The sequence below is a fragment of the Apodemus sylvaticus genome, chromosome 7 (assembly GCF_947179515.1).
Source record: "Apodemus sylvaticus chromosome 7, mApoSyl1.1, whole genome shotgun sequence".
Taxonomy (NCBI): domain Eukaryota; kingdom Metazoa; phylum Chordata; class Mammalia; order Rodentia; family Muridae; genus Apodemus; species Apodemus sylvaticus.
This window is the reverse complement of record NC_067478.1, coordinates 9881172-9906902: the sequence shown is the minus strand read 5'-3', so window position 1 is coordinate 9906902 and position 25731 is coordinate 9881172. Positions and strand designations below refer to the sequence as shown.

Genomic DNA, 25731 nt, shown 5'->3' with positions numbered 1-25731 from the left:
AAAAAAAACTTTATATTTATTCTGCATTCTGACTGCTTGTGCCTCCAACACTGTCACGATGGTTTTTCGGCTCCTCAGTAAGGACAGCCCGCTTGATCCTGTCACGGGCACGCTTGGCACACACAGAGCCCCCACATGCCCTGCAGACCTCTGCTTTGTCTTAGACACTCTCCTGAGGACTTTGGGTCTCACAGCGGGAACCCTCGCAGTCTGCCTGGACACACGCTGCAGGCAGATGCAGGATGCAGGATGCAGGTGCTTTCCCAGCCTTCTGGGTGTAAACAATCCCATTGCCAGGGGCTCAGACAGCCCTCTAGTTTTGTTAGAGGCTGTGTCACAGGAAAGCCTACTATTGTGTGTCAAACACTGGACCATCCTGAGCGACTCTAAGCACCATCCCCAGAAGAGCCCTATCACAATTTTTGAAGAGTTCTCTTCAATGGCTTCCTGTCCAGCCTGTTTCTTTTGAGGGGCCGGGGTGGGGAAAGGTTGTCAGGGAAGGCTGTCTTTCATTCTCAACTGTGAGCCTGCAGTATTCCACAGCAGAGCAATACACACATATGCTTCCGTCGGGGTCTCCCCACCTGACCTCCATGGGAATTTATCTTGCTCGCTTATAGACCCTCCTGCCCCAACAACCACACCGCTAGCTCACCAGCGGCCCCACAAACTACCTGTGCACACATCTCATGCTGAGGTCCAATGCAGAAGTGTATAAAGTAAAAGGGACTCAGCCGGGTGTCCTTGACATCCTCAAGGGCGTGCCACGTGGAGAATCAATCTACTGTCTCAGTAACAGCAACACGTCTGATTATAAGGACAGCCACTGACTGTGCCACCCACACCTCACCTGACGGCCACCCCAGGAGAGGACTATGGTGTCCATTTCAGAGACAGGGTTATGGGAGCAAGAAAGTGTGTGTGTGTGTGTGTGTGTGTGTGTGAAGGGTGGTGCTGGACCTGAACCCAGGCAGTGTGGCTGGCCCAAAAGCCTGGGGCCACACATACACTGTCTGGAAAAGTTTGACATAACAAAGATGTCTCCCTTAAGACTCCGCTGGCCACTGGGTGAAGAAGTTTTCTTTTAGTGAGCACACTGTTTGGAAAAATCTACACTCACTCAAAGTGAACAAGACCTTTGTATATTGAAAACAGACAGGGACCAAGTGGGCAAAGCGCACACACCTGCTCTCGTCAGAGTCCCCAGCTTCACGTCACTGAAGGAAAACTGTGTCGCCTGGGTACTGACATCCTGTTCCCCACACACATCTTTAAACTGAGTGCAGTTTGATTTCCACAAGTAGCCATGGTGATATTACCAATGGCCAATCAATCTATGGCTCATACCAGTTCCTGACTCAGGGTTTGATGAACAAAACAGATGCTGATAGAAAGATCCAAGAGCACAAGGCATGGACAAAGAGGGCTGGCCAGGGAAAGCACATGGCAGGGAAGGGTCACGACCCCCAAGTCTGTCCGTCTGTCCGTGTTCTGTGTGTGTGTGTGTGTGTGTGTGTGTGTGTGTGTGTATGTGTCTCGCACACAAATGAGTAATTTTTTAAAAATAAAAACAAAAAATAAACAGAGTTGACTGAAGTAGGAGAGCCAGGGCCCCTTGGAGAATGCTTCTGAAGAGTACCTCCCAGCGTCCTCTGTGACAATTCGGGAGAGCATAGAGTTATACCATACACAAGGAAGTAGTGAAGATTACAACTGTGTTGTCAACGCGTCAGACTCTAGGACCACCATGGAGATGGCCACTAGGCACTAACGGCCTAACGGGCTTACCCTCGCTACTCGACATGGGAAGTCGATGGACACAGACCATTTGTGGACCAGAATGGACATTTTCATCCCAAGTTGCCTCATAGTTGGAATATTTTGTCACAGCAACAGGAATGACACAAATCTACTTGTAGACATGACAGCTGTTCTGTTGGTCTGTCTGTTCTGCACCCTTAAGTCCCATGTTAACTACAGAGATCTGCCCGATGTTTTGAAGTCCCATCATGCATGAAATCCTTTATCTGAATTTACATTAATATTCTAGAATCATGTTAACCTGCATAAGAAAATTCTCTGAAACTTACTGACATCACACTGAATTTGCAGGAACTTGACAGAATCAAACTTTTTAGAGTATCAGAAGAGAAAACACACATACACACACACACACACACACACACACAGAGAGAGAGAGAGAGAGAGAGAGAGAGAGAGAGAGAGAGAGAGAAACACCAGTCAGTAGCTCTAAGGCATCCGGTGAGGTAAAACACACTTTCCACTTACTGCGCCGACCTCTTACATTGTCATTCCTTCCTGGAAATGTAATGTCTTCGTGGAGAGAGAGCTCTTTAGCGCTTATGCAGGGGTGTTTGTGATAATTCTCAGGGTGAATTTATTTGAAAAGGCTTATTTTTAATTGAAATGTATTCTTTGTGTCTATATTGTGTGTGTGTGTGTGTGTGTCCAGGTGTATGGGTGTGGACAAGCCACACACTACATGCAGAGGTCAGACAACAGCCTTCTGTAGCTGGCTCTCTTTCCACTGTAACATTGGTCCCTGAAACACTAGGCCTGCTTAGCAAGAGCCTTTACCTGCTGAGCCATCTCACCAGCCAGGGCCTCTGTGCTTGTTTTTTGAGACAGGGTGTCTCTCTACATTGCCCTGACTGTCCTAGACTTCACTATGTAAACCAAGCTAGATTCAAACTCAAAGAGATCACCCTGCCTCTGCTTCCTGAGTGCTCGAATCAAGCTGTGCGCCGCCAGCCCAGCTCCAGGCTGTTTTAAAGGGGACAGACCGACCGTATAGTTTTAGGACAGAAGAATTCTCCTTCAGCACTTTAACAAACACCTTCCCTTTGGAGTCACTGCTCATAGACCTAAGGGGGGCTCTCATCACTGCTCTCCATGCTGCAGGCCCACTGTTCAGCTCTGTTTGGGTTTTGTGGGTTTTAGCATGTTGGTCACCATGTGTGTTCACATGGAATTCACTGCTTTTTGACCTGTGGGCTGTGTGTAACCAGGTTTGAACGCTTTGGGGACCATTATTTTGTCAAACATTTGTATGACTTTTTTTCTTACAGGACCTACTGCATATATGTTCGTTCATATCACCTTTTAGTTGTTGTTGTTGTTGTTGTTGCTGCTGCTGTTGTTGCTGTTATGGTTTTTTTGAGACAGGATTTTTCTGTGTAGCTGGCAGTACTGGAACTCACTTCATAAACCAGGCTGTCCTCAAACTCAGAGACCTGCCTGCCTCTGCCTCCTGAGAGCTAAAATTAAAGGTGTGTGCCACCACCGCCTGGCTAGTCATTGTGTTACAGCGTGTGTTACTAACATGGGTGTGTGGCTGTGTGGAAGTGAATGCAGGTGCCCTCGGAGGCCAGAGCTCCAGCCTACAGATGGCTTCCAGGCAGCTGTAAGCCACTTGATATGGTGCGGGGAACTGAACTCCAGGCCTCTGTAACAGCAGGCCTCGCTCTTCCTCACCAAGTCTCTCTCCAGCTTGATCCGCCCCCTGCCAGGATGATTCTTCCCCCCAGAGGTTCTGTTGTCTTGTCTTCTTCTTCCCTTTGCATATGTCTTTTTCTGAGAATTCTTCCCTGAATCTTACGCTGCTGAGTGGAGCTTAGTTGGTGATCTCAGTGACCAGGGCGCTGAGGGGCTGGCCTGACCAGTCTTCTCCTACGTGGGCCAGTTTTTCCAATTTGCTTACATCATTCTAGGTCCTAGAAAGAACGGAGCTGGGAAGGGGTGGGTGGGAGGACAGGGGGAGAGAAGGGGGCTTACGGGACTTTCGGGGAGTGGGAGGGGGCTTGGAAAGAGGAAATCATTTGAAATGTAAATAAAAAATATATCAAATAAAAAAAAAGAACAGAGCTTTTTTTTTTTTAAGCTTTTAACCATTTATTAACCATTTAGTATTAGCAATAGAGTGCCAGCCCCCCCTCCCAGCTCTCCCCCACCCCCGTTGAATTTCTTCCAGAGAACAGCACTGGGAGAGTAAATCCACCCTGATGGGGAATCATCTCAATGCTGCAGGAACACTGACCAAAGCTTCCCGCCATTTTATAGACTGAGCACAAAAGAGAGGAAGATGGAGGTCAGGCTTGGGGGAAGCAGAGAAGTGCTTTATGGTAGGAACTGAGTGTCTTCAAGGTTTTACCCTTTGAGAAGGAGGGAGACGCGTCTAAGAAAGGACCTCCTAGGAGGGTGCCTGGGCTATGACGTGCATGAGACCGGCGGCTGAGGTGGGCTTCAACTCCCTCTGCAGACTGCAAAGCACTCCGTGTGTACTCCGTCCTGTATGTTAAGGAAGGACAGCTTCCCCTAAGTGGCTTACCAGGATCTCCTCAAACTTCCCTTCTAAGTGGACACGGGCCCCCTCCACAGGGTCCCTCTGTTGTTGTTTGGTTGTTTAGTTTGGTTTACTTCCCAGAGAGCACTGGTCTTTCATCTGGAGGGCCAGCACCTGCTCACTCATAGTCCTCAGGTTCAGGTAAACTCCAGTCAGACCACTGGCCACCGCTGCGTCCCAGCACTCTGGATTTTTAAACTACTGCAGGGGAAATAAAAGAGGCTCAGATGCAGCTCAGCTGTAGCTTGCATTGAGACTGGAGTTCTCCTGAATCTCGGAGGGACTACAAGAATCCAAAGGCTCAGGCAACTGCTGACAGCCTCACCCCTCCTGGCTGCTGACAGGCCACACCCTCCTGGGGCCTGGAAGTATTTGAGAAGTGAATAGGGAGAAACTTTAGGGCAAAGAATTTTGTTGTGTTTGGGTCTCTGGTCTCTAAAACATGGCTGGTTTAGTTTCTTTTTCCTTTTCTTTCTTTCTTTCTTTTTTTTTTTTTGTTTTTTGTTTTTTGTTTTTGTTTTGTTTTGGAATTTTTTTTTTTTTTTCCGAGACAGGGTTTCTCTGTATAGCCCTGGCTGTTCCGGAACTCACTCTGTAGACCAGGCTGGCCTCCAACTCAGAAATCTGCCTGCCTCTGCCTCCCAGAGTGCTGGGATTACAGGTGTGCACCACCCCGCCCAGCGCTGGTTTAGTTTCTATAAAACCCGATAAGGCCTAGAGAGCTTGCACAGTGGATAGAGGTGCTCACTGCCAATCTGACAACCCAAGTTTGGTCCTCAGAACCCACGTGACAGAAGGAGAGAACCAATTCCTGTAAGTTGTCTTCTGACCCCCATTTGTCCCAAGTTTCTGCGCGCGTGCGAGCGCACACACACACACACACACAAACACACGGATAGAATACACAAGTATTAATAACAACAGCAGCACCTCAAGCAGATGTACCTACGCCAGGGCTTAGCATGGAACATGGGTATGGAAGCAGCTACAGCACCGGGATCACTCTCTGGCCCTGCCCTCCGGCCTCCCGTGTTCATTGCTCTTCCCTCGCTCCAAACAAAGCCTAATTTAACATTTTCGTCTATAATTAGTCTCATGATCCTCAAAGAAGCAAACATCTTCATGGCCTCCAAACCAAACAGAGAAACAAACAAGAAAAATACTTTTCTTTTTTACATTTTGAGTCAGGGTCTCACTCTACATGAGGCCAGCCTAGAGCTTGCAGCCATCCTCCTGTCTCAGGCTCCCAAATACTGAGTTATAGGCATGAGCTATTGTCCCGGACATCTAATGATGTTTTTAACCCCTACCTCTATCTTACCGTGCATTACTATCCCTGTAGTCTAGAAATTCAGCAGCAGCTCATGCTGCAAGCCTCCCCACTGCTCTGGTCACCTCTCATTCTCCACTGCTCTGGTCACCCTCTCACAGCACCCCGACTCTCACTGATTCCTCCATATGGCCAGCATTAGCAACATTTTCTTTCCTCTAAAAGCAATACTTATCCGGATGTGGTGGAGCACGCCTTGATCCCAGCACTCCAAGAAGCAGAGGCAGAGGCAGAGGCAGAGGCAGAGGGAGAGGGAGATGGATCTCTGTGAGTTTGAGGCCAGCCTGGTCTACTCAGAGAGTTCCAGGACACCTGAGGCTATGTAGTAAGACCGTGTCTCAAAACAAAACAGTAATGATGAAGTAAAAATAAAAATACTACTACCACCACTAGATTATGTTTATTAAAGATTTGCCTTCTGCTTCTGATTTCCTCATTAGTGCTGAGGTCAAATGTAACTTGGTCTTTAACATCAGCTCTGACCGACATTTGCAAGAGATGTTTTGCGTGGAGGTAAAATCCTGTGACGTAACATCAACCATTTTAGCCGCACAGTTCAGCAGATACTGGTGTTACACCATCAGCTCTAACACAGTCCCATCACCCAAGTGAAATGCCACATATGAAGCCAGCCTCGTCCTGGGCCCTGGCCGTCGCCACACTGAGGATGGGCTTCCGGCTGAATGCCACCTCCCCGATCCTTCAGATAAATGGCCATGCCAGCCCTTGGAGCGTGGCTGGCCTCCCTGGAGAGCTCTTTACCCTCGTCCACGCCATACACAGCGTCTCTCTCTGTATGTCTGGATCGTGATTCACTCGCCTAGCCATCTGCTGATGGGCATCTGGAGATGCTTGTTCTGCCTCTCGTGAACAATTCTGCTATGAATATTTGTGTACGTGTGCTGCTGGTGTTTTCAACTGTTTGGATCATGTACTTTGGCGTATTTGCAGCTTTAATTTTAGGGGAAGCCAACTATGGTCTGGAAATATTAAATGGTCAAGTTCCAGAAATAAGTTTTTGTGTGCGTTGTTTTGTTTTGTTTTTTTCCTTTCTTTGGAGAGGTCTCACTATAGACCAAGGTAGCCTTGCAGTTCACAGAGACCCACCTGCCTCTGCCTTGCAGCGCCGGGCTGAAGGCGTGAGCTGCCTTACCTGGCTTCAGCTCGTGTGACTTTCATACTGTGTGATTGTTTTAGTACTTGGTATTCTTATCTGTTTTACCACTGGCTGATGTTGTTTACCCTGCTCACTTGTAGATTCAACTTTATCTGCATGCATAGGGAAGAATGCGGTGCAGGGAAAACCAGAGCCCACCTTGCCCCGTTGCTCGGGCTGCTGGGATACACGGGGCTGTAGTGCACCCAAGAGAAGACATTACCACCATGTGATTATTTTGTGTTCTTTTCTGAAGAATTGCCAACTGGTTATACCATTATAAAAGCAACTTCATTATTATTACTACAGCTTAATTTTAGAATAACTTAGAACAATTCTAAGTTTCCCTCCCCTTGGACACGATCCCACTATCTTCTATCACTGCAGCCCAGAGACCGGCTGTTAGTTACTCATGACCGTCTCTGGGAGTCTGGCTCCTGTTACAGGGTGGTTCAGGCCTCAGTCCCAGCCCCAGAACCTATATAGAGGACAGAGAGAATCGGCTTCCAACAGTCATCCTCTGTGCTAGGCAGTTTTATGCCAATTTGACACAAACTAAAGCCATCTGAGAAGAGGGGACCTTAATTAAGAAAATGCCTCCATAAGACTGGGCCCAGCCATTTTCTTAATTGGTGACTGATGGGGGAGGGTCCAGCCCCCAGCCCGCTGTGGGTGGAGCCATCCCTGGGCTCACGGTCCTGGGTTCTATAATAAAGCAGGCTGATCAGCCAGCGAGCAGCGCCCTCCACGGTGTCCCCTCCACGGTGTCCCCTCCACGGGGTCCGCCTGGGCTCCTGCCTCACTGCTCTTGATGAGAGACTGAGAGTGAAGTAACCCTTCCTCCTCAACTTGCTTCCCGTCACAGTGTTTCTTTTTTATTATTATTATTACTGTTATTTTAAAGAATTATTTATTTTATGTCTATGAGTAGATATGTGTACGCAGCTGTCTTCAGACACCCCAGAAGAGGGCATCGGATCCCATTACAGATGGTTGTGAGCCACCATGTGGTTGCAGGAAATGAGCTCAGGATGGGCAGTCAGTGCTATTAACCGCTGAGCCATCACTCCAGCCCCAGCAATAGCACCCTACCTATAACATCCTGTGACTACCACATGCACAGCAGGGCACATCCCCAACCAATACACATTCACATAAAAGAAACCAGAGCTGGAGAGATTGCCCAGTGGTTAGTGCACGGACTGTTTTTCTAGAGGACCACATGCATGTGTGGTAGGTTTGGTCTAATGCTACTTGTATTCTAAGGTTAATTTTGGTCCCCAAAACTGCTTACATGAGTGTACACACATAAGACACTGAGGCTCCCTGCCCCCAGTGGGTTCTGATTGGTAAATAAAGATGCCAACAACCAAAGGCTGGGCAGGGCAGACAGAGCGGGCCTTGAGGATTCCTGGGAGAACAGGAGAAGGAAGAGGAGAATCGTGGTGCCAGGGGCGTGTGCAGGAGAGGAGAGGCGCCATGCCTGAGGAGAGGGCGGGCCAGCTGGGCAGCGCTCTGGGTCCAGGGCGGCCAAGAGAGGATGGAGAATTTAGTAAGTGGTAACTGGGGATTATCAGCAGGAGCGTGGACTAACGGCATAGAGGTTAGAAGTGGCCCAGCTGTTGCACTAATTAAGGCATCAAAACATAAAGGCTGTGTGTGTGTCTTTAGCGAAGTCGGGATTTATTAATTAAATATTAATTCAACGCACATGCAGGCAAAAACATGCCAAGTGTGTGGCCAGTCTCCAGAGAACATTGGAGCCTCTGGGACTTGTGCTATGCGTGGTTGTGAGGCACGGTGTGTGTGCTGGGAACAAGGCTGGGTCCTCTGCAAGGACCGCTGAGCCTCCTCCGCCCTGTTTCACGCCATCATAACTGTTATTTCTACTGTCTCTTCACACCAGTCCCACAGCCAGGGCCAGGGACCAATCATCACATCCTTTCTCTTTGATGATGACTAACAGACTGGAAGGCGGAGACGTTGGCGTGTCGGCTGTCAGGCCCCTTTCAGAACTACAGACCCACCCTGGCCACAGACTCACCCTCGTGCACACTCTAACTAGACTCGTGACCTCTGGTGCTGAGCGAGCTATGAAATGGTGTTTGCAGTCACCGACATGGGAAGGATTAGGCCAGCTATGGTAGCACATGCCTGTAGTCCCAGCACTGGGGAGGCAGAGGTAGGCAGATCTGTGAGTTCAAAGCCAGCCTGGTCTACAGAGTGAGTTCCAGGACAGCCAGGGTTATGTAGAGTATATGTTTGATCTTTTACAGATAGATGTGAGAATTTGGAGGGTCTTTGCTGGACGATGAGACCGATACATACTGCACACCACTTTGAAGCCTGTAGAGTGGTAAGTTTACGGAGGAAGAAACCCAAGGCTTGGCATGTGTGCCCTTTAAACTCTCACCCACATTCTTACCAACTGTGGAATCTGGATGAGGACAGTCTGCCTCTGAGCCTAGGGTTTTTTGGGTTTTTGTTGTTGTTGTTGTTGTTTTGCCATTGCTTTTCTCATCTGTGCAATGAAGATTAGTCAGGTCTACTGTGCCTCTTCAAGATACTGCTTTATCAAGTGATGATGGTCAAATTGCTGCAGTGCCCTCAAGAAACCTTATTTTTGGCCGGATGTGGTAAGGCACATCATTAGTCCCAAGCCCTCAGAAGGCAGAGGCAGGCAGACTCCTCCAAGAGTCTGAGGCAGGCCTAGTCAACATACAGAGTTCCTGGCTGGCACTACACAGTGAGCTGTGGCTGAGGGTCACAGATATTTTGGAATTGTTTGGTCACTGCAATGACATTGGTTGACAGATGAGAAGATGCTTGAAGAATGAGCACACGGAACAGGGTGGGCAGCAGGGAGCTCGGTGGCCGCAGGGAGTGTGGAGCAGAGACGCCTGCCCTCCACAGAGGCCTGAAGACATGCTCAGGAAAGCCCGACAGAACTGCTGGTGGCTACCCAGAGGAGTTCCTCTCCTTTTGACCTCCAGGGTTTTTTGGTTTTGTTTTTAAAAGGTTTGTTTCTAAGTGATGTGCATTTGTGTCTGTGGGTGTGTGCATGTGCGCGCAGTGCCTGCAGTGTCCAGAAGAGGGCGTCAGATCCCCTGGAGCTGGATTTGTGGCTGGGATGTGCCTGACACAGATGCTGAGACCTGAGCCCCGGGCCTCAGCAAGAGCAGGGCGTCCTCTTCACTGCTGGCCAGCCCTCCAGCTCCCTGCAGAATCTTTGGAAGGAAAAGTAGCCCAGGAAGAACTGAGCTTCGGAAAAACAGGGTAACCTGGGCTCTGAGCATTCTTTAGCAACATTTAGTGCTCTCAGCCCTGGGGACAAGCTGGCCCTCCTCCTCGCTGCGTGTCCTTGTCCACATCTGAATGCGTCTCTCTCAGTATCTGAGTCAGGCCGGGCATCCGCCCTTCCCATCCTTGGGGGGAAGGGGCAGGTGGCTCTCTGTGATTCTAGGCCAGGCTGGGCAATACAGTGAAACCTGGTTTAAAAAAAAATCTTTTAATTACCCAAAGGTGGGACTCTGGAGGTGTTGAGGTGGCTGTGTGGGTAAAGGTTTGCTGAATTTGAAGACCCAAGTCTAGATATCCCGGCATGCCCTAGTGTGTGCATACACCCTAACCCCAGTGCCAAGGGGGTGAGACGGGGCACCCTTGGGGGTTACTTGGCTGGCCAGCCTAGCAAAATGGTTGTGGGCGCCACGGGCTGGTTTTTCCACAGAAAGACAACGAAGACATCTAGCTTCTAAAGTGGGTTTAGAAATGACCGTAGAGAATGACAGAACCCCTTATTTCAACCTCTGTATCAGCAAGTAGAAACCACTCGATAGTTGACTCTAAAAGCTAACCCTAAGATGGGGGTGGTGTCAGGGGTTAGTGGCTTGGAATCAGAACAGCAGTAGCATTCATGAGAAGGGTGGAGTTTAATCACAGCCTGCAGGAGGGGACTAATGCCCTGGCTGCTTGAAGCTACCCATGGCTCCATAATCACACTGCAGACCAAGGCCCAGGCTGGACAAGTGCTCAGGCTGAGGCCAGAGTCACCTCCTGGGCCATGTCCCCTGCCATTGTATAGTGATGACAGTCCACCCTGAACTCCACCATGTTGGATCAGATGGCTGTTTTTCTGCAGCCTTCGCTGATATATGGAAGTTCACAGAGTCCTCTGACCTCCACTGGTGCACCGTACCACATGTGCATGACTCTATCCCCCAAACAAATAAATTTAACTCATCAACAACTACCCCCAGGAATCAAGCAAGACACAGAGTCAATTCTGAAGTCTAAAACAGTGTGATGTATCCAGGGACCGAGATCATATCCCCATCTCCCTCTGGATGTAAGCATCTTCTACAGCTCCATGGAATACTGCACTTCCTGTCAAAAGCTCTTCACCCTGGGCCATCACCATGCACCAAAGAAACATCCATGCTTGGATGGAAACCTGTTCTTGCTTTCAGGGACATTGGCGACAGTTTGGAAAATGCCACTCAAAGATGACCATGTGTACACATATAAAGAAATAAGACAAGGGGGCTTACGGGACTTTCGGGGAGTGGGGGGCTAGAAAAGGGGAAAACATTTGAAATGTAAATAAATTATATCGAATAAAAAAAATTAAAAAAAAAAGAAATAAGACATGACAGCCTCCATAACTAACAACAATTGGACAACTGCAGAGTTAAAAAACAAAAAACAAAACAGAAAACCCCCAAAACCAAGAACAAATGAAGTTGGAGAGCCCTGTGGCAAACAGTGTCACCTGCAGACTTGGTTGGTAAAATGACAAGCAATGACTGTTCTCTGAACAAGGACACCCCTTGCTCTCCAGGGCTCTTACTTAGAACTTATTCTGCTCAATACCTGGGGGACAGCACTCTGGCTCTTCACCTAGAATATCATAAACACACATCTTCTGTAACTCTTGAACGACTCATCTCTTAGAAAATGCCGAAACTCGCTGGCCACAAGAGCCCATACCTGTAGCAGTAACCTTTCCCCAGTTACTAATCAATTTAAGACTGTCTATTCATGCCCAACAGCGGCACCTGCTGGCAACTGCTACAGTCTGTACCAAGCTTCAAAATGAATCCAGACTTGGTACATTCCAGGGCAGACCAAGGAAAGTCAGTGACAAGCTGGGCAGCATTCTACAAAACAAACTGGGAAGTCAGGCGGGCTCTGTCCATTTCTAGCCCAGGACTACACAGGGACAGAGGCAACTGGAGGCCCGGGCCAAACGCAGGCTCCCTAACACGCACACGCTCACCTTAAGAGGAGCTCCTTGGGTAACTTTTTGTTGATGAGGCCGTCATCATTATTTGAGAAAACCTGCAAGAGGAGAAAAATTGGAAAATGGGTCTTTGGCCATTGTATGAAAAAGTTAAGTCCCATGTTTTTATTCTGAATCAGAACAGACACACTTCCTATCCTGCAGAAAAGAAAACCAACTTCACCACTGGGGTTCAGTTCCTGGCAGCCATGCCAAACATCTCACAACCACCTGAACCTGCAGTTCCAGGGGTCCAACATCCCTCCTCTGTGGCCCCAGCACTGACGTACACCTATCACCCCAGCCCCCACAAACACACATACATAATTAAAATTAATAAAAGTAAATCTTTTAAAATGTCAACGCACAGCCATCTGTATGCTGCATTGTACTGCAGGCTCTGATAAGCTCACAGCGAGAGAAACAGAAGATGTAAAAGGGGTAACAGGACAGCGTCCATTTAAAGACATGATATTGTACGTAGACAACTCTAGAAACCCACCAAAACTTATCATGACTTGTAAAAAAAGTTCAGTGATGTTACATATTTATACAAAAAGAAATTATACTTTTTAACATTTTTATTTTATTTTTAAGTGTGTGTACATGTGAGTGCAGCATTCTAGAAGGCCAGAAGAGGGCATCAGATCTCCTGGAGCTGGAATTATAGGCGTTGTGAGCTGTCCACCCAACATGGTGCTAGGACCTGAACTCCCATTTTCTACAAGAGCACCCAGAGCTCTTAACTACTGAGCCATCCCTCCAGATTCAAGAAAGTATATTTCTATATATTAATAATGGACAACTTTGAAATAAAATCAAGTAAGCAATTACACTTATGACATTAAAATGAATAAAATATTTAAAAATTATTTGACAAAAAAAGTATAAGAGGCCCAGTCTGAAATTTTATTCTGGGGTTGGGGGAGTAGCTCAACTGCTAAGATGACTTGCTGTGCAAACACAAGAGCTGAGTTCAAATCCCAGCACCCACACGAAAAAGCCAGACATAGCTGTGGAGGCCTGTAACCCAGCACTGCGTGGCAGCAGAGCCCAGCTCAGCCAACCAGCCTGGCTGAACCAGTGAGCTCTGAACTCAGCGAGAGATTCAGTCTCCGGGGAACAAGGTGGAATGTAGTGGGGAGGCTACTCAATATCCTCTCCTGGCCTCTACGTGCACACACACAGACATGCACACACACAGGCATATATAACAGAATGACATACATACATACATACATACATACGAACATTCACATATGCATATATAAGCATACACCACACCCACACATTCAGACATGCACACGTCAACATACATATGCATAACACAAGCACATATAAGCATATATCTCATCCATACACCCACATGCACACAGCCATACATCATACTTACATACACCCATATATGCACCCACACCCCCATACACACACATACACACACACACACAGGCATATATCATACCCACGTACACCCACACATGCATCCACATCCCCATACACACACACACACAGACAGAGGCATACATCATACCCACGTACACCCATACATGTACCCACACCCCCAAACACACACACACACAGGCATACATCATACCCACGTACACCCATACATACACCCACACCCCCATACATACCATACACACACACATGCGCCCACACCCCCAGGTGTACACACACAAAGGAGAAAAGAGATGGAACTTTGCTGGGAGCAGGGAGAGGCTGACGTGCCTGAAATCCAGCAGTGCAGAGCCAGAGGCAGGAAGACTGGCACATAAAAGACGTCAGCCTGGACTACAGAGTGAGACCCTCCCTCAGAAAATGCAAACAGAGAAGAGAGAAATGAGATACGACAAGGGGAGGCAAAGAAGGAAAGAAACTGATTGTGAGGAGCGAACTGGCAAACTCTATGCCTGTGACGGTGACACATTAGCAACCCCCGGACTGCTGCATGGGCCTGTGGTTCCCACCAACATCCAAGTCTTAACCTCGAGTTTGTGCACAAATGCATGGGACCCAAAATAGCTAAAATAGACGTGAAAAAGAAGAAGCTGGAGAACTCAGACTCCCTGGCTTTATCGTTTACTCTACGGCCTGGCCCAGGAGCATGTCCCATCTCAGCTGCTGCAGGCCTTGATGAAGAGTCACCATTGAGTCCAGACAGACAGACACACATACACATAGAGAGACAAACAAATAAATGTAACTAAAATACTTTAATGTGTTATTTTTTATTCAAACTTATATGACTCTGCGTGTGCTGATTTGAATGAAAATTACCCCCATAGGCTCACAGGGAGTGGCACTACTGGGAAGTGTGACCTTGTTGGAGGAAGTGTGTCACTGGGGCTGGACTTCGGGGTTTCAGAAGCCCACGTCAGGCCCTGTGTCACTCTCTCTTCCTGCTGTCTGTGATCCAGATGTAGAGCTCTCAGCTGCTTCTCCAGCTCCGTGTCTGCCTGTGTGCTGCCGTGCTTGCCCTGATGACAATGGACAAATGTCTGAACTGTAAGCCCGCCCCAATTGAATACTTTCGTTATAAGAGTTGCCATGGCATTGGTGTCTCTTCACAGCAACAGAAACCCTAAGACAGTGTACACACATGCAATTGTGTGTGCAGTGCCCACAGAGTCCAGAAGAGGGCATTGGATCACCTAGAACTGGAATTACAGGCAGTTGCGAGCCTGTGAGGTGCTGGGAACTGAACTCATGTCCTCTAAAGGAGCAATCTTAACTAGTCCTCCACTCCTAATTTTTAAAGTTATTTATAAAGCTATAGTACCTGAAACACTGAAGTCCTGGCATAATTAAGGACACATAGAAGAGAACCGTAGTGAGAGAGAAACTTGGTCTCTTTAAGAACCCCGGTTACATTCCAGGACTGTGTTTGTGTTTTAATCCCAGGTGTGGGCTATGAGGCTGCTCCAGATTGCTCACAGCAGCTGACTATGATTTGTCTCGTGCTCTGGCAGGGACGTGATAGTTTACACATGAATTCTGGGGACTCTTGAGAAGGTGTGAGAATGCCAGAGCTCTGAGACAGGCACTGGCTGCCGCTCCCCCTGCTGCTGTGGTTTGCCAAGTGGTCCTGAGCAAGGAGAGGACAGGGGGAGCTGCCCCGAGGAACCTGACGCCCCATCAGCAGGCAGTGGTCTAAAGGGAGCCATGCCCGTGCCCCGCTAACCGTTCTCATCTATGGGGGTGGAGGAGGTGGTTGATATAAGAACCCAATAAAGTAACCAAAAAGCATCATTACATTGATCAGGACTAAAAGCCCAGACACAAACTCTTACAGCCAGGAGCCACTGATTTCAATGGAAACGGATGATGTAAACCCAGGACCAATGGCGTCAGCCTGCCTGTGAGAGCTACGGACAGTCTTAAACTTTGGTGCCAAAAGCACAGGCAACGGTGACAACAGGCAAGGTGGGCTTCGTTAAGACTAAAACCTTCTGTATACAAAGGGCATCGTTTAGAAATGAAAAGGAGATGGGTGTGGTGGCACATACTCCTGGAACCCCAGCACTTCAAAGGCAGAGACAGAGGCAGGAGGATTACCATAGTTTGAAGCCACACTATCCTATAATGGGAGTTCCAGGGCACGCAAGGAGACCTTGAAGGAGCAAAGGTGGTGACCACAGAGGTGACAGAGATAGACACAGAAAGAGACGATTACTCATGGATATTGCACACAGCATGTAAGGCAACCCAGGACACACAATGGACCTCTCCACAGAAAAAGGCAGGCCGGCGCTGAGGAGAGGTTCGGCAAGTGTGAGGGTCTGAGTTCAAATCCCCAGCACCCATGTTAAAACAAACAAATAAACAAACATGGTTGAGCATGCCGGCTGAGCATGCCGGGAACCCCCGCTCTGCGGAGCATGTGCAGTGCTGGAGGCAGGGGGAGCCGAGGAACTCAGTGACTAGCCAGCTGGGCTGAAATGAGTTTCAGGTTCAATGTGAGACACTGTCTCAAGGCAAGAGTGACAGATGAAGACATCCAGCTCTGGCCGCTACATGCACAGACATGTGAACCCTCACATACATGTGTACTCTGCTTGTGACACAACTCACACATAAAGGTAACCCAATGGAAGAACCGGTAAAGAAGCCGGAGCTGGTGGTTTACGCCTCTAGTCCCAGCTACGTGGGAGGATGAGGCACAAATATCCACTTGGATCATGATTTTGAGACCAGTCTGGGCAACAGAGTAAGACCCACCTCATAAAAGAAAGGGTGGCACCCCAGTTGACAGCGTGCCTGCCTCACGTGCGAAGAAAGGCCTGGCTGTACTGAAGTCCACCATAACCCTGGCATTTGGGAGGGAAAGGACTGGGCATTGGAGCATTGAAGTTATACAACAAGCTTGAGGTTGCTTGTGATACTGCACACACACACAGCTCAAAGTGGTGGCATACACCTTTGATCCCAGGTTCTTGGGAAGCGGAGGCTGGCGGATCTCTAAGTTCAAGGCCAGTTTGTCCTACACAGTAAGACCCTGTCCCGGCAAACAAACAACGAAACTTCAAACCTCACAACTGCCTGTCAACCCCAGCTCAGGAGACCCAGTGTTCTTTTCTGCCTTCTGAATCACCTACCCTCGTGTGCACACACCCACACAGAAACGCAGACACATAATCAAAATCAAATCTCAAAAGCCAGGCTGTGGTGGTGCAAGCCTTTAATCCCAACACTCTGGAGGCAGAGGCAGGTGGATCTCTGTTAGTTCCAGGCCAGCCTGGTCTACAGAGCTATTTCCAGGATACCCAGGGCTACACAGAGAACCCCAGTCTTGAAAAATCAATCAATCAATCAATCCCAAAACAAACAAGCAAACAAACCAAAACCAAACAGGCTGTGGCTGAGGCAGTCCAGGGTCTTATCAGGGAACTTCTCCTGTTCTGACTGGAGAAGATGCCCAATGGAGTCCCTTCCAAACACTTCTGTTCATGCCACAGATTGGCACTGTCAGCTTTGGTCAGTCACGGGAACTCATTGTTGCAGAGAGTCATACCTGGTCAGACTGCTGGGAACAGCTGATTGCCGAAAGCTGAGCTCTAAAAAGGACAATGATGTCACCCCCTCCAATGCTCAAGGAATGTGGTGGACGATGGTGGTGGAAAGGAAGGAAGGCGCTGGGGGGGAGGGGGGGCTGTGAATGCCGTCTTCTGAGCAGGAGAGAGACCACGCAGTCTGGCGCTCTCAGCAGCTGTGACTGTCTATAGACACAGCCTGAAGACGACTGGCCATTGCAGGGCAGGGAGCAGAGCGTGGACGTTTTCATACACGCAGAGTTACAACTGTTAACAAAACCAAAACTAATTCAAGCTGCAAGGTGCTATCACCAGCCCTGCAGCTTGTCAGAGAGAGGAGTGGGAAGCGACTGTCTTCCTCCGGCTCAGTGGACAAGACAGTGAAACTCTTTTTTCATCTTTAGAGGAACAAGAAAGATGGCTGAGAGCCACCGAGTGGGTGCTGGGCACCAAACCCAGATCCTATGCAAGACTAGAAAGGCTTCTAACCACTGACCCATCTATTCAGCCCCCAAACATTGAAATTATTTAGGATTTGATTTTACTTCTATGCATACGCTTGTATGAGCATATACCATGTGTGTGCAGTACCCAAGGAGGCCAGAAAGGAACAACAGATCCCCTGGAACTGGAGTTGCAGGCAGTTGTGAGCTGTCACGTGGGTGCTGGGAGCCAAACCCGGGGCCTAGAATTTTTTTCATTTAGTTTTTATTCTATGCGAATAGGTGTTTTGCTGCCATGTATGTCTGTGTACCACTTGCAAACCTGGTGCCCGTTGAGACCAGAAGGAGGTGTCAGATCCTCTGGAAATGGAGTTACAGATGGCTGTGAGCAGCCATGTGGTGCTGGGAATTGAACCTGGGTCCTCTGGAAGAGCTGCCAGTGCTCCTGACCACTGAGCCATCTCTCCAGTTCCTCTTCTGAGATTCTTGATCTTAATGTAGCACATACGTTAGTTTGGAAGGCTTTGGTGTGAAGGTTAAGGTTCTAGCTGAGTTCAAATCCTTTCTTGGCCGCTGACTGGGCAAAGCACAAAAACAGCCTAGGTCTGACACATATGTCTGGTCATCTCACGGGGACGGCACAAGGGTGCAGGACTTCAATATGATTCCCAATCTTGAAGAGAGGTTCTGTTAGAGTGGCTGAAATCACTCTTCACATCAATCGCCAACAGGAACAGAAATCCAGACTCCATCATGGTCAGTGAGCCCAGAGATCTCACTGTGTAAGCGGCCCTGTCTCAGCCAGCACCTCCCCCTCCAGGTGCTGGGGATTGTGGACCTTGAGTTTGCCAGGCAACTGGTTTATCTCTGAGCTACATCCCAGGCCCCCTCACTGTGAGACAAGAATTCCCTAAATTACCCAAGTTGGCCTTGAACATAAGACCTTTCTTCCATAGCCTGTGTCAGGAGCTTATATGCCAGAAATGCTGGAACCCAGGAGCCTGAGGCAGGAGAATCACCACAAATTTGAAGTGCAGCTGGCCTATACAGTGAGGGCTATTTTTAAAAAGGCTGCCTTAAAAGGTTAAAACAAACAAACAAAACCCTACAAGAGCCCAGTTGCTGAAGTGCTTGTCACATAGGTCTGAGGACCAATGCTTGATCCCAAGAACACACACACAACAAACAACCAAAACCCCAAGTGTGTTTTAATCTCAGCAGAAGAGAGGTGACGTCTGGAGCTCACTGGCCAGCCAGCCTAGGCTGAGTGGTGAGTTTCAGGTTCAGAGAGAGACTCAGACTGGAAAAAACAAAACAACAACAACAACAAAAACCCCATGTAACTGGCACCTGAGATACAACATCCAAGGCTGGCCTCTGACCTACACACACACCTGCACACTCACCCAGAAAAGTCAAAGAAGGCAAAAACAAAAAAAGAAAAAAGAAAGAAAGAAATACTGTAACATAAAGAGGAAAACTATCATCAAATATTTCACTTTGAAGTTTCTCCCAAACTTGTGTTTCCCGCGCCTGTAACCAGAAGATTATAGTCAAGATCAGAAAGTGAGCCGCACACTGAGGGCACACTGAGGGGAGGCATCAACACAATGAACTAAAGTGGAAAAGCATGTTTATCTGGCATACAATTTAAAAAGTAAATTTCTTTTATAAGCTAAATTAAGTAACAAAACTCATTGGCAACAAGGTAAGATATTCTAACACTTAAGGTGCTCCAAATGAACTAAATAAACCAACGTCTGGATGTCTGTATACAGCAACCGCAGAAGAAAATTAGGAAGAAGAGTCAGAGAGGAGGAAGAGGGGGAGGGGAGGAGAGAGGGGAGGGGAGGGGAGGGAGAGGGGAGGGGAGGGGAGGGAGGGAGGAGGGGAGGGGGCTGAGACCAGAGAGGAGAGCAAGAAGAACAAAGCAATTTCTTTAAAAAAATTATACTGTTTCATCCTAATCACCAAGCTGCATCTTTTACATCATCAGTTCCGTGGCCCACAACGAACAGATGCCGAGGTGCCGGACAAACTCCCAGAGCTGTCCTAGGCAGAAGTGTGAACACATTCACAAGCCTGTGAGCGCTGATTCCTTCCCTCTGCTGAAGGAATGACTACAGAGCCGGGGCCGGCCAGGCGTGCCAGCTCCAACAGCCCCAAAGCCAAAGCTGAGAACTAGATGCAGATCACTCCAGAAGGCTCAGAACCAAAGCGTCCAAACAAGAAAGAAGCCTCTCTCTTCCACTTCACAGCATCTCCACGGGGGAACACAGACACTGTACAGCACAGCCTGCTTGTGTATGGTGTCTGTAACCTCAGGGACGTGGAAGCCACGGGAGCGTGAGGGAGGAGTTCCAGGCCTAGCCAAGTCAGTGAGTTCAGGTTGAGTGAGAGGCCCCGTCAGAATAAGGCAGACGGGGATGGAGGAAGACAATCACTGACCTTTGGGCCTCACAATGCGCCTACACACACACACACACACACACACACACACACACACATCTCCATGGCAAATATGTATATTTTTTACCCTTACATTATTTACATAGAGGACATGCCCTGTATAGAGGTCAGAGGATAATTTACAGGATTCTCTCTGCTCCCAACACCAGTGGGTCAGGGGTGGAAAACTCAGGTCATCAGGATTGGCAACAAGTGCCTTTACCCCCTGAATCATCTCACTACACCTCTAAATACGTGTTTCTTAAAATTAGGCACTTCTCTGTTAGCTAACTCTCAAATATCCTATTCCCAGGGAGTGTCACAAACCAGGGAGCCCACTCCTCTTCCGGATGGGGACCTCTCAAGAAATCACACCTTAGCCTTGCCCATTTGAGCCAGCCCACGGGCAAGTCGATTAAGGCTTCAGACAAGAAGTTAACGGAGGCCAGGTGGCATGCCCACAGCCTTTCAAGTTTATTGAGCAAAGCTAGCGGCTTCTGTAAGGCATTTACAATGTCCTGACAGATTCACTGAATCCCTCACTGAGAGTGCAGCACTCAAGAAAAGAAGTCTAGTTCAATGCTCTCTATTTTTATAAAGGGGGTAAAGGGTATTTCCGAAGCCACCCATTAAATCCCCGTCGTGCTGGGAGCCCCGTCAGGACGTAGAACTTGAACCAAATGCATGGTTTGGTATTGACATCATTGCATAAAAGCAGCCTGAAGTATGCAGCCTGAAGTGTGTGGCTGTGGGTATCTATGTAACCACACCCTCTGGTGGCTTCCCGGGCACGCTCGGGACGAACAGCGTCACGGCGTCGGGATGGTCCACCGAGTGGAGGTCCCGGGTGTGCATCAGAATGCAGGGCGTCCCGGGCCCCTGGCATCCAGGACCTGGGGACCCAGGTTCTCCGGACCGATGTCACCAGCCTTGCCCTGCCCTGCTCTGCCCTGCCCTGGCCGGCCTCATGCGACCCGACCCTGCCCTGCCCCGCCCCGCCCAGCATCTTCCTGCCTCTTCTCTGCACCCTCCCCTAGGCGCCCAGCATCTTCGCTGCCCCGCGGGCGCGGGCCCCAGACTCACCATGGCCGCGAGCGCGCCCACAGCCTGAAGTCACACCGCGCCGGCGACGCCCGTTGTCCTGGTGACGCCAGCTCGGCGCCCCGCCCCGGCCTCAAGGTGGGCTCGGAGACGGCCATTGGCCCGCATCGGCCACGTGACCCGCAGGCGCGCCCTTCGGCCCGCCCACCTCTCCGAGGGCCCTGGGGCTCCACACCTGGCCCCTTCTCATCACCACAGCATCACCGGACGTCCTTGCAACCGACAGGTGTCCCAGATATGCACTGGCCTGAGCAAGATACCTTTGTGGAGTCTCTCTATTAAAAAACAAACAAACAAACAAACAAGGGGCTGGAGAGATGGCTCAGCGGTTAAGAGCACTGACTGCTCCTCCAGAAGTCCTGGGTTCAATTCCCAGCAACCACATGGTGGCTCACAACCATCTGTAACTGGATCTGGTACCCTCTTCTGGAGTGTCTAAAGAGAAGGACAGTGTACTCATATACATAAAATAGATAATCCTTTAAATATCAAACAAACAACAACAAAACCCTAAGTTGTTGGAGCTGGGATGTGACTTAGTTGGTAGCCTGTTCGCCTAGGGTGAATGAAGCCCTGGGTTCCATCCCCAGTGCCACGGAAACCTAGCATGATGGTGCACACCTGTGACCTCAGCACGGGGAGGTGAAACCTGGAGGACCAGAAAGGTCATCCTCAGCTACCTAGCAAGCTCGAAATCAGCCTGGGCTATAAAAGACCTTGTCTTGAAAAAAAACCAAAAACAAATACCAATCACCCAAGATGGCACTCAATTGATGAGTCCATTTTACATGACCCAGTGAATATGATCACAGCAAATACCAGCACCTGAAATGGTCATGGCTGGTGTTCTAATCTATTTGCTTGCATGCTTCCAATCGAATGTGTACTGAAGCATGCATTTATTCTATAAGCTACTTCCTTCGATTAAAAATTATTACCATTAAGCTGGTGCAAAGTGGCTAAGGTGGAATCCCAAGTACTTGGGAGACTGAGGCAGGAGGATTCCCTTGAGTCAGGAATTCAAATCAAGACTGACTAATCTAGAGAGACCCCACGTCAAACACATAAACACATTTACGTGTGTAGTCTTTGTAGAGCGTTCACTGATGGAGCTGAATCAGCATAGCTTCTAATTTAGTAAATCAAATGGCAATTTGTTGTTGTTGTTTTTTAATGTGGTTTAATAACATTTGGATACTCAGATCCAGCCTGTCAACCTGACAGAGAAGAAATACTTAGTATGGTAATGAGGCTCAGCTGGAAGAACGTTTGCCTAGCGTGCAGGAGACCTGGGTCTACAACACTGCAGAAACCTTGTCTGGTTGATGTCTCAGTTAGGGTTTTACTGCTGTGAACAGGCACCATGACCAAGGCAACTCTTATAAAGGCAAACACTTAACTAGAGCTGGCTTACAGGTTCAGAGGTTCAGTCCATTATCATCATGGCAGGAAGCACGGCAGCATCCAGGCAGGAGCAGAGAGTTCTATATCTTGACCCAAAGTCAGCAGAATAAGATCATATCTTCCAGCCTCAAGATCTGAGTCAAAGACATGCTGTTTTCCTACCTCAAGATCTGGATCAAAGGCCAGGCAAAGGTAGCACATGCCTTTAATCCCAGCACTTGGGAGGCAGAGGCAGGCAGATTTTGATGCCAGCCGGGTCTACAGAGTGAGTTCCAGGACAACCAGGGCTATATAGGAAATATCTGTCTCGAAAACAAAGAAACAAAAAGGATTCAGATCACAGGTGTGATCTCAGCCAGGTGGTGGTGGCGCACGCCTGTAATCCTAGCACTCTGGGAGGTAGAGGCAGGTGGATTTCTGAGTTCGAGGCCAGCCTGGTCTATAGAGTGAGTTCCAGGACAGACAGGGCTACACAGAGAAACCCTGTCTTGAAAAAACCAAGTCCAAAAAAACAAAACAAAACAAAACAAAACAAAAAAACAGGTGTGATCTCTCCATTTCTGGATTAAGATTCATTCCAGATATAGTCAGATTGACGGCCAAGAACAGCCCTCGCAAATGCTTGTGAACAATAGGCTGGAGAGCCAGAGGTTCAAGGTTATCCTTGCTACACAGGAAGTCTAAAGCCCGTGTAGGCTCCATGAGATCCTGTCTTAAAAATAACTAACTAGGGCTGGAGAGATGGCTCAGCGGGTAAGAGCACCGACTGCTCTTCCAGAGGTCCTGAGTTCAAATGCTCTTCTGGTGTGTCTGAAGACAGCTACAATGTACTTACTCAGGACCTTCCGAAGAGCAGTCGGTGCTTTTAATCGCTGAGCCATCTCTCCAGCCCAGATTTCTACTTATAAATGATCCAGTCTGTGGTATTTTGTCCCAGCAGCAAGAGCAAACTAGCACACTGTCCACCTGTCTCCCCTCTGGTCTGCCCCCAATGGTAGGGTTTCAGTGGCTTCTCTGGCATTTAGGACATACGTGCAAACCCATCCAATGGTCTCCGGACAGTTGCTCACCCCTCGCTATAATAGAAGACCCCAGTGAAATCACCTTAAGGAAGGAGGGGCTGTATTGGCTGACAGTTTGAGGGTACCATTCATCTCAACAGGGAAGGCGTGGCAGCAGGAGCATGGGGCACATTGTCACCTCGCACCCACAGTGGGGAAGCAGTGGGGTGTCTGACCCTCAGTTTGCTCTTTCAGTCAGGGACCCCAGTTTATGTGTGGTCACTCGAATTTAGGATGAATCTTCCCACCTCAAGTAACCTAATCCAGAAACCCCCTCTAGAGCCAGTCAAACGGATGACCAGTATTAGCTATCACAATCAATAAACCCTTACCTGTGGGGGGCGGGGGTGGGGACGGAGCTCACACATTCCACTGATGGCAACTGCTGTTTCCATGAGCTGTAACAGAGGCTTCAGAGCTGCTAAAGCTAAAGTCAAGGATGTTCACCCGACTGAGCTGCAAACGTCTGTAGACGTGGGACGGGTAAACGCAGTGGCAAGGCTTGGCCGCCGGGTCCGTTTGTCGTCGACTCTACTCTGTGTCTCCCTCTTCCAGTCACCTTGGATTGCAGGAACAGCATGTCTGGTAGACAACCGTCCTGTAATCCTGGTGCACAAAGGCCCCACGGGAGAAGGTAAGTCACCTGACCGCTGGTTTAAGCGCTCTTTAATCATGTGTGGCTTTGCTTCCTATAGAATCTTGAACAAGATCTCTGCAGTCTGCTGAGGACAACGTTGAAGATGTCTTTCTGTTTGCTCTGCTTGGGGTGAGTGTCTGGGCCTGAGTGGTTGAGACCTTCCAGAGTCAGGCCTCTGGCACAGGACCCAATAACACCCTACCCTAGCTCACATTATTTCCTAAGGAGTCTTAAACCTGCTAACCTCTAGTAACCAGCCTCTGCTTGCCTACCTTATACAGTCTCTAACTATGTAGCCCAGGCTGGCTTTGAACTCATGGTAACTCTTCCAACTCAGTTCCCCGATATACCCGGCTCACTGCTTATATCTTGACACATGCAGCTAAAGGCCCTAATGGTTGATAGTCTGTGGACTTTCTGGATGTCCATCCTGGCCCTTCCTGATCTGAGGGGATAATTTGTGAGCTTAATGTGGACTTGGGGGTTGGAGGGATGGCTCAACAAAGAGCACTGAAGTCAGTGAAGAGCATTGACTGCTCTTCCCCAGGTCCTGAGTTCGATTCCCAGCACCCACATGGTGGCTCACAACCATCGGTAATGGGATCTGACGCCCTCTTTTGGTGTGTCTGAAGACAGCTGTAGTGTACTCATGTACATGCTAGGAGGAATTCTCATGGAGGTTTGAGACCATGCAGAATATCAAATTCTTTTTTTTGTTTGTCTTTTATTTATTTATTTATTTATTTATTTATTTATTTTTATTTTCTATATCATTTGTTTACATTCTAAAAGCTTTCCCCTTTCCCAGTCCCCCCCATATGTCCCATAAGTCCTCTTCTCTCCATCCATTCTCCTATCATTCCCCCTCCCTTTTCTCTGTCCTGGTACTCCCCTACAATGCTGGATCAAGCCTTTCCAGAATTAGGGCCCTCTTCTTCCTTCTTCATGGGAATCATTTGATATGTTAATTGTATCTTCAGTGTTCAGAGCTTCAGGGCTAATTAATATCCACTTATCAATGATTGCATTTCATGTGTATTCTTTTGTGATTGCGTTACCTCGCTTAGGATGATATTTTCCAGTTCCATCCATTTGCCTAAAAAATTCATGAATTCATTGTTTTTAATTGCTGAATAGTACACCATTGTATATATGTACCACATTTTCTGTATCCATTCCTCCACTGAGGGATATATGGGTTCTTTCCAGCTTCTGGCTATTATAAATAAGGCTGCTACCATCAGATTCTATGTATAGTGTGTTTTGTTTTGTTTTGTTTTGTTTTGTTTCTTTTTGATTTGGTTTTTTCAAGACAGGGTTTCTCTGTATAGCCCTGGCTGTCGTGGAACTCACTCTGTAGACCAGGCTGGCCTCGAACTCAGAAATCCTCCTGCCTCTGCCTCCCAGAGTGCTGAGATTACAGGCGTGCGCCACCATAGCCCGGCTGTGTAGTGTTTTTTAACACTGATTTACTTAGTGG

General features: G+C 48.5%; 1 protein-coding gene across 1 annotated transcript in view; it reads right to left on the bottom strand.

Moving 5' to 3' along the window:
* Fbxl2 (F-box and leucine rich repeat protein 2) overlaps positions 1 to 21209 on the bottom strand; it is a 42552-nt gene extending 21343 nt beyond the window's left edge. The window contains exons 1-2 of the mRNA XM_052189266.1: positions 21132 to 21209; positions 12125 to 12186 (exon numbers count right to left, since the gene is read on the bottom strand). Of these exons, the coding sequence (XP_052045226.1) occupies positions 12125 to 12186; positions 21132 to 21134 (65 nt within the window). The 5' untranslated portion in view covers positions 21135 to 21209. The remainder of the gene's footprint in view (positions 1 to 12124; positions 12187 to 21131) is intronic.
* Between the last annotated feature and the right edge of the window lie 4522 nt (positions 21210 to 25731).